The 9,716-nt window shown below is 33.7% G+C and overlaps 1 protein-coding gene across 1 annotated transcript in view; it reads right to left on the bottom strand.

Moving 5' to 3' along the window:
- The window catches only part of HFM1 (HFM1, ATP-dependent DNA helicase homolog (S. cerevisiae)), a 123,456-nt gene that overhangs the window by 60,683 nt on the left and 53,057 nt on the right, over positions 1-9,716 (bottom strand). The window contains 5 exon segments of the mRNA XM_012661019.1: positions 236-367; positions 455-552; positions 3,277-3,324; positions 3,418-3,524; positions 4,987-5,078. Of these exon segments, the coding sequence (XP_012516473.1) occupies positions 236-367; positions 455-552; positions 3,277-3,324; positions 3,418-3,524; positions 4,987-5,078 (477 nt within the window).

Raw genomic sequence — 9,716 nt, 5'->3', positions numbered from 1 at the left:
TGTATTAATTTTTATTAGGTCTTTCATGTGCCATTCAGTTGATTTCAAATGGAATCTTTTAAGCGGGAGCAAATGAAAATAAGATTTTCAAAAGTAAAATATAGTACCTTATTTAGGCCTACTAACACATGTTTTCCTTAAAGGTCTTTAATCATCACAGAGTAATTTTCCTAACAGTAAAATACAAAATAAATTGCAGACATTGCCAAACTGCCTGCCTATATTCAGTACCTACCAATTTTTTCCAGCTGTTTGGATACATGCAGAGAGTTTTCCCAAAGTTTACACCTAAAACATTTAGCTAAAATCAAACTATTCAATAGTACAGTAAACTTCTTTTCTTGAGCAGCCACAAAATCTGACAACCCTAAAAAAAAAAAAAAGTTTCCAATATTAAATCTAGTATACTAGTTTACTGGAAAAATATTGAAAATCCACTAATCCTATAACATACATCTTGTAATTCGTGAGCCATTTCTGAAAATCTTTGAGGTATCTTGTGTCAAAGCAAAATCTTGTATGGGAATGCATCCTAGTTGAGCCTGAATAAGACTGAGGCAAAGAAGAAATTTCATTATTTCCTTTTAAAAGTTAACTATCTCATAGTATTCGACATCACTGACTAAAATATTCCTTCTTAACATTTTTCTCTGCCTTGATTTCTGTGATACTACATGATTCTATATCTCGCATAATTATTGTTGCAAGTCAACAATAAAACTTCATTCCTTTTTTTGCAACCCTAAAAGTTTAGTGCTTGTTTTTTTTACTCTTCTTTATTCACTCAATCTCTCTCTCAAAAATCACATTTCTTCTCAAGACTTTCCTTATAATCTCTAGACTGATAAATTCCAAATGCTTATAAAACACTTTCACTTAGACTGTTACTTTAATCTCAACACATCTAAAATTGTTGTCATATTTTCCTCCAATACAGTTCTGTCTTTTGGCTTTATTATTTCTTTTAAAGGTATTATAGAAAAATAATACAATTTGTTTAATCAATAAATAGTTATTAAGTGCTTATTGAGTGCCAGTTATAGTGTTGGATGCTGAGGATTCTGTTCAACATATGGTCTATAGCATATCAGTTGGTTATTTGAAACCAGCATTGTTTGGCTACTAAATTTGAGGTGATGGTTATAAGAGAAGAGAACAGATGCTAGCGTCTATTGTGCCTCCTATATCCCAGGTTCTTCATCTCTTTATTTACCTAATCAGATACTGATAAGCAAATCACCCATGGTTCTAACTAAAATTATTAGACATATTAGACATGTATTACACTCTTGGGGGTCCCTTGATAAGACCAAAACAGCCAGGTGTACAAAGAGAAAGGGTAGAATAATTATATTTCATAGCTTAGTTTTAGCAGAGGATATGTGAAAATAGAAGCAATCAATTCACTATTCAGAATTAGGTATGTATAGCTGAAACTTAGACTGCTTACTTCTTTTAGCTATAGTACATGCTTCTGAAAATCCTGTTAAATCATCTCTTAAGAAATGGTTATAAAGTTACCTGGTTTATATTAACAAAGAAAGAACTGATGGAAAAACGGGATTCTTTTAAATGTTGGATAAATAAAACTCCTCGTGAAGCTATCTAGGTATAATGAATGTGGGGTATGTATAAAATTGCTAGAGTTAAAGTAAGACTTTTGAAGTAATATTTATTTGTATTTAACAGCAATAGGGTTATTGTAAGGATTAAATAAGGTATTGACTCAGTTAGAATTAGGTCCAACCATAACAAGACCATATTGGTTTAAATACAAATGGTTTATTCTCTCATGTTGAAGAAATCCAGAGTTATGCAATCCAGGGCTTGGTATGGTGGCTCCATATCACATCCTATGAGTTCACTGAAAAGTACTAGTTAAAGAAAACAGAGCAGGTGCTCAAAAGGGAAGACCTAGGAATTAAAGCTATGAAAAAATTTTAAAAGGTTTCAATTAAAAGGACAGAAACTTGAAGGATGCAATTCTAAAATTATGAGGATTAACATCTACTTGGAGAAGAATAGCTCTGAAATTCATCAAAAGAATGTATTACCCAATTTAAAGCTAAGTTAATGGAAGCACAGAAATTGCAAATAAAGCGTTCCCAAGAAAACAAGTGTGGAAAGATACCATGATTTACTTTGACTCAATAATTGATGCAACAGAATACACAGGAAAAAACATTGAGAAAATCAAGAGCTCCAGATTCTGTAATAGTTCTAGCTCAGTCTTCCATATAGCAACACAATCTTGGTCAAGTCACAACTTATCTGGGCATTACTTACTTCATTCGTAAAATGAGAGATCTGGGCTATATGATCTCTAAGTTCACTATGATCTCTAAGGATATTTAAATTTTTTAGAGAAATAACAGTTAAGAAAGTTAGTAACTTCTGTGGCACAAACTATAGATCTGTCGATAAGTTGTCTACAACAGTGAGAAGATTGCTTTGTAGACTTCAAGGTATTTGGGACATAAAATTCAATGAGATGTTAGGAAGTATCCCAGTGAAAGAATGATCTCCTCTAGCTAAGCAGAAAAAAGAAAGTCTTTGGCTTATTGGTTTTACTGAGCCACATAAAAAAATCATTTCACCTTAATCTCATCATTTAAATCATAAAGTTCTGACACTAAGACTTAAGTACTCAGAAAACCAAGTACTTAGCATAGCAGAGAAGAGCGTCATTGCATTTGTAACTGCAAACTCGGTAAAAGTCGCTGTAAGTTACAAGTGCAACCTTAGTTTCATTTTTCAATTACTACTCCTCTATACAAACCCCCATTTTGGGCAGAATAGTCAACCACTGGCATATATGCACTCCTTCACTTATGTGTTTGCTTTTACTATTTGTCTTTTCCAGAATGTCACTATCATTCAATAGACATTTATTACATGGGTTTTCATGCTGTCCATTGTTTTTATATGTATGGCTTTCATTCAAGCTAACTTGAAAGCTTCTGCTGATGAGAAGCATAAAAAGCATGCCTTCTTTCTATCATCCACCTTGCCTCAACAGAACACACTCTCAATAAATGTTTGTTGACAAAAAATATTCACAAGTCATCAATCTTAATTAAAGTCCAAGAGTACTAGGAAATTGATTTGATATTTACATTCTGACTCTTTATTTTTATGTAAATATGTTATTTTTTGTACTAAGGAAAACAAATTTAAGATATGCTCTAAAACTAAAAAAATAAACACTTTATAAATATGAATCATGAACTAGTAAACCAGTAGTCAGTATTTTAAGACATTTAAAATTATCTTTACCAATTTACTTTCATTTCTCTTGTTTTAATTCTTCCTTCCATTGGAAATCTATAAATAAAAACACACAGCAAAACTTTTATTATTTATTTTAACTAAATAAAACCTCTTAAAAATTATTTAAAACATATGTAACTTCTGTACCTGATAGTTACTCGATTTGGATCTTTGTTCAAAGTATTCAGTGTTTTCTTTTCATTTATTCTTAACTGTATATCTAGAAATTCCTTGCAGCTTGCTATCATTGTGACCTATAAAATTTCAGCATTTGTTCATTTAAGGAAGTTCATTTTTATTTGTTTCTTCTCATCCTCTTTCTCCAAATTTGTTTTTCATGTTTCCTTATCACAGTTTTATCAATTAATATAAGAGTTAAAAACCTGCTTTATACATTTAGCTGCTGAAAGGATTCATTCATTCACTAACAAATGCTTATAAGCACCTGTTACATGGCAGACATTGTGTTAGACACTGGGACTATCCCAGTAAGACTATAAATATTAACAAGACAGAATTTAAAATATTCAGCTCAGTGTCTACCACATAGTAATAAGCACTCAATAAACATTGCTTTTCTTACTACTACTTCTATCATTATTCATTCTTCTACAGTTTGCAAATCATTACTCCAATTAAGGCTAATTTAGCAATAAAAAGAATGCTTTAGGTATTTTGAAATTTGGATTCTAAAGCCTAGTTCTGCCAGATGACTGGGCAAAGCACTCTCTGTGCTTTGATTTCCCACATATACAAAATGGAGCTAACACTTGTTTTAATTACACACTTGCTGAACTCAAGATCAGATGAGTTAATGTTAATAAAGGTATTTTCTATTCTTGATTTATTCTTAGTTAAGAATAATATTTACATGAAAATACAAACTGTCTACTTTTCATCATTTTTTGTTCATGTGGCTCCTTAATAAGAACTGAAATTCTGTTGTGCAATTTTCAGTATAATACTCTTATCAATCAACTTAGATATTTTAAATAAAAAGGAATAGTTTAAATTTGAAAATAAATAATTTCTTGTATAAATATCTTGTTTTATATTCACTTCCCCAGTAAAGGGAGAAAGGATCAATACAGTTAACCAGGTACCAATGATATGCCTGTTGTTCTGTTTACTGCTGCAGGTGCAAAGTTGCCCCCACTATTGATATTTTAGCATAACCTCTTATTAAATATTATTCCCATTTTCTCCACAATCAGTTCTTTATTTCTGGGCCATCAACAGTACTATTCTATTTCCACTGTAATTGCTACTCTGATCAAAAGATTTAGGGAAAGGTTACAAGTACACAACACACATACTCCAACTCACTGTCCTTCACTCACGGCAAATTTTCGTAATATGTCATGCCACATCATCTTGGAATCTTTCTCACATATTACATTTGGTAGCCACTACCAAGGTAATCGGCATTATCATGTAAGTTGTAAAGTAGCTTCCATACCTACTTTGGATACATATATAAATTTTCTTAGCTCTGATAAGAGATGACAACTGAAAATATTATGTAATATATTCTAAGGAGGAATATTTTCTATATCTCATGATCAAAGGTGTACTGGCGGAAATATAAACATTCTTAGAAATGCTTTGCTTTCTGCTCATTCATTCTTAAATTATATAATATACAAATTAGTTCTTTCTCCAACATTATTTTATACTATATTATTATTATTTATTTCCTACTGAAAATTAATTTACCAGATCTGATAAAGTTTCCTTTCCATTGAGTGTACAAAATTTCTTCACTGTCTCAAATGTAATATAATACCAAGCCATCAATCTTCCTGCCTCTGTAAGAAAAGATGGAAAAATAAAACATTTTCCCCATCAGCTGAAACCTTAACATCTACTCTGCCCCTGTAATAACACCAGGCACAAAAGATACACCAAAAAATGTAAAAGATACAATCTCTGGAACTTATAGGTTGGCTAGGAAGATAATTACATGTGAAATAGCTAGAGGACAAAATTCAGTTAATGAAAATATTTACATACAAACTTAAGTACAGAGGAAATTAAAGCTAAGAGAATAGTCGGTGTGGGATGACCTAGTACAGGTAATGATTCATGAGAAGGGTTTTAAAAGTGACTAATATGCCTTTGCAGAAAGGAAATAAAGCTATTATGATCTTGGGAAAAATCTTATTTATCAAAAGAGTAAAGTTAAAAAGACTATTATTAGAATACTATAATGAGGGATATGGCTTGAAAAACATATGACTTGATAGTGATTATGAGTTCAGGTCAAATTGTCTTGGTCAGAATACTTACTCCTCCACTTATTAAGTAGGTAGGTAATCATGTGCAAGTTACTTTATCAGTTTCTTTTTTTTTTTTTCTTGAGACAGTCTCACTCTCTGGCCTGGGCTAGAGTACCGTGACGTCAGCCTAGCTCACAGCAACCTCAAATTCCTGGGCTCAAGTGATCCTCCTGCCTCAGCCTCCCAGGTAGCTGGGACTATAGGAACATGCCATCATGCCCGGCTAATTTTTTCTATTTTTAGTTGTTTGGCCAATTTCTTTCTATTTTTAGTAGAGACGGGGTCTCGCTCTTGCTCAGGCTGGTCTCAAACTCCTGAGCTCAAATGATCTGCCTGCCTCGGCCTCCCAGAGTGCTAGGATTACAGGCGTGAGCCACCGTACCCGGCCTTTATCAGTTTCTTAATGTATTGTGGGGATAATAAAAGTACTACCTCAGAAGTTTTTTGTGAAGAAGATTAAATGTAATTTAAAAAATAGATATATAGTACATAGCATGGTGCCTAACAGTTAAATGTTGCCTATTTTTATTATTAAAACATTATGAATGATAGACTAGAGAGGCCCTGAAAGAGCCTTGAAATGATATTAAAGGAGTTTAGATTCTGGATTTGATCTGTAACATAACAGAGAACCATTTACAATTCTTGAGCAATATTTCAATTAAACTAGAGTTGGAATATAAGTTGCTTTGGAAATAGAACAGCAAGTTGGTTAAAGGTAGGGGGAGTGGTGGACTGAAGGTAAGTAATTGATGCAATGGAATTCATTTAAGAGGTTAGTGAATTCAATTATAAATTGTCTAAAAACATTCCAAGGAATTTCAAGGAACACACAGAAAACATATGGAAAGAGTAAAGCGGCATGCTACTTCTCAAGGAAAGGACTAACATTTATCTATGTGCTACATGTTTTGCTGAAGACAAAAAGGTTTTTGGCATTCCAGAAAAGTTGTAGGCATCAAGGGCATGGTACAGTAGACAGAACAATCAGGGACAGAGAAGTAGCCAGGCCACTTTAAAGCCACTTTCTAAATTAGCAGCCATGTGAATATGTTCAGCTGAAATGTGGATAATGAAATAGTTCATAAAAGGGAGTTGCTGAGAGAAATATGTGAGATATCAAGAATATGGTTACCAAGGGAACTAGTACATTAACCATTAGTGTATATTTAAAGATGGTCCTCTTACTCTAGATGTTTATAAATTAGTATATCTCCCTGCTAGGGAAAATGAAAGGTTTTAAGAAAAGATTTGATATTTGTTGGCTTATTAGTAGGGATGAAGCTTTCTTAGGTAAGATAGGAAAAAAATAAGACAAAACAAAAAAAACCCTAGAAAGGAAATCATAAAAAAATGAGTCAGAAAAAAATAAAAAATAAAAAAATAAAAAAAAAATGAGTCAAAGCACAAGGAATCAAATGAAATAAAAAAGATTTACAAGTTAAGAGAGAAAATAAAGAAACAATTTGCTATCAATATAACCACTGAATGAAGAATATTTTCATAGTAGGAAATTCGGATATTTCAAAGTAAAGTACATAAAATACAGTAGGGGGAGAGCATGCAGGCCATGAGAATGCACCTTTCAGACCTCCTACTGCAAGAAGTGTCAATGACTGTTGGCCTCAGCTGCTGTGCTCTGAATCCATCACCATATTTATATAGGGATCACACTTTCCTGAGATGCTACCAACCAAGGACTGAACATGGCAAGGATACTAAGGTAGATCTATGAGACAAAGAACTCCCCGGATGGGTGAATTTGGCTTGAAGATGCCCTATCAGCTTTGCCAAATGTTCTTAGGACTTCATTAAAGGCTAAAACTTTCCTTCTTTCTTTCCTTCCTTCCTTTTCTCCCTTTCCTTCAAAGAGGTAAGATCTACAACCCAGTTTAAGGGCTTTCATAGCCTCTTGCAGGTGTCACCTATTTTCAGAAGGTTAATCCTTCTTAAATTCACACTAGAATTTGGCCTTCTGAGCCCTTTTCCCAGTATACACTACCAGGAAAAATAGATAAAAACCTTGCTTTGAATATAAACTTACAGATGAAAATACCTAGATACTTGAGTGTTACAACCATAATCTAAAAAACAAAAACTATACAAAGCAGAATTATTAGAACATACAGAGTAAGAACAGAGTAAAGAACATTATTGGGATGGTTGACGAAATTTACATGTGAACTGAGGACCACATGATAGCATTGTCTTTTTTTTTTTTATTTCATATACAAAACTAAAAGAGACAAAAGAAAATATTAGTAATACAAAGGAACAAGAAGTCATAAAAAGAATTAATTAGAAATACTATGGAAGAACTTGTATCTACATTATTGACAGGCTAAGAAATTATGAACCAATCGTTCTGCTAAAAGCAACTAAAATAGCTAAATGAAATACAAGTATCTTCTATAAAGCATCAAAGAACTAACAAAATATTGGCCAGGTGCGGTGGCTCACGCCTGTAATCCTAGCACTCTGGGAGGCCAAGGCAGGCGGATTGTTTGAGTTCAGGAGTTCGAAACCAGCCTGAGCAAGAGCGAGACCCTGTCTCTACTAAAATTAGAAAGAAATTAATGGGACAACTAAAAATATATAGAAAAAAATTAGCCGGGCATGGTGGCACATGCCTGTAGTCCCAGCTACTCGGGAGGCTGAGGCAGAAGGATTGCTTGAGCCCAGGAGTCTGAGGTTGCTGTGAGCTAGGCTGACGCCACGGCACTCACTCTAGCCCAGGCAAGAGAGTGAGACTCAGTCTCAAAAAAAAAAAAAAGAACTAACAAAATATTTATCTGAAAGATGTCTTAAACCCAAAGAGATAAAATTAAAATACCTAGGTTTTACTCCTAAAAATTGAGGTTTATAAGTTGGGTGGGGTTAATTAATTGCATTTTTAACATAACAGCACCTCAGTTGATTTTGATAGCAAGTAGTCAACCCAACACACTTTAATAAAGTATGTGATAAGGAATATTTTCAGCTCTAAGATTGGATTGTCCTTTTGGTGTTTGATGACTGCATGGATATGAAATGACTGATGAATCAAAGAGAAACCAAAGGTATCAAATATTTTATAGTGATCTTAAGCTTGGCAAAAGTGTTAATGAGAATAATAGACAAATAAAGATATATTTTCCTAGCCTCAGACAAAAGAGAGCAACAACTCCTGTAACGATAAAATGTTTTTATATTCATGATCCCATTTGATCATCACAACAACCCAAAAAGGTAAGTAGGACATGTGTAATAATATATTTCTGTTTCTCAGATGAATAACTTAAAGCTCAATTAGCATAACGTCACAGTCAACAAGTAGTAGAATTGGGACTAAAATCCAGGTATATGGAACTCAAATTCTATGTTCATTCTACTTTATAGTATTCCAGGTCAAACTAACTCTTTTTTTCCCCCCTCCCCATTGTCTTTCAGGGTCAACCCTGGTGTGGCTGGGTTACAGCTGCCATCTATTTTCAGTTTGTACCCAAACCTTTACCCTTCCATAAACCAAGCTCAGATCTGCTCCTCCTCCTCCAGCTGGCCATATGATTTTTGATTTAATATTTTATCTGGGGTGGGCAGGGAGCATTTTCAGAGGTTTATACTTGTACTTCCCCATTGTGATAGCTCTTATCCCAAGCCCTGGGCTACTTCAACATTAATAGGTCAGTAAGATGAGAAAGAACCAGCAAAAGACAGTAAGAAGTCCTGTTTCAAGAAGAGAGTGGTTATCCATTGGTGTGTGGTATCCATTGGATGGCTGTGCCACAGTGTATCCATTCTACTGTTCTTGGACTTTTGAGGCATTTCCAGGTTTGGGCTTTTAAGAATATTGTTGCTCTGAGAAAAGCATATACTTCCCTGGGATTCCTGCCCAAAATGGATAACCTCAGTCTAATCATGAGAAAACACCAGGCAAGCCTAAACTGACAGACATCTACAAAATAATAGGTGTGTCCTCTTCAAAAATGTTGAGGTGATCAAAGACAAAGAAAAGCTGAGAAAATTTTCCAAATTAAGGAGTACTATAAAGATGTGAAAACTGCATGATCCTAGATTGGATTCTGGTCTGGGGAAAAACTATACAGCTATAAAGAACATTATTGGGATGGTTGACGAAATTTACATGTGAACTGAGGACCACATGATAGCATTGTCTTTTTTTTTTTT

This window comes from Propithecus coquereli, unplaced genomic scaffold, assembly GCF_000956105.1.
Source record: "Propithecus coquereli isolate 6110/MARCELLA unplaced genomic scaffold, Pcoq_1.0 Scaffold7, whole genome shotgun sequence".
NCBI lineage: Eukaryota > Metazoa > Chordata > Mammalia > Primates > Indriidae > Propithecus > Propithecus coquereli.
Note: the sequence above shows the minus strand (reverse complement) of the source record. Positions and strands in the feature narration are given on the sequence as shown.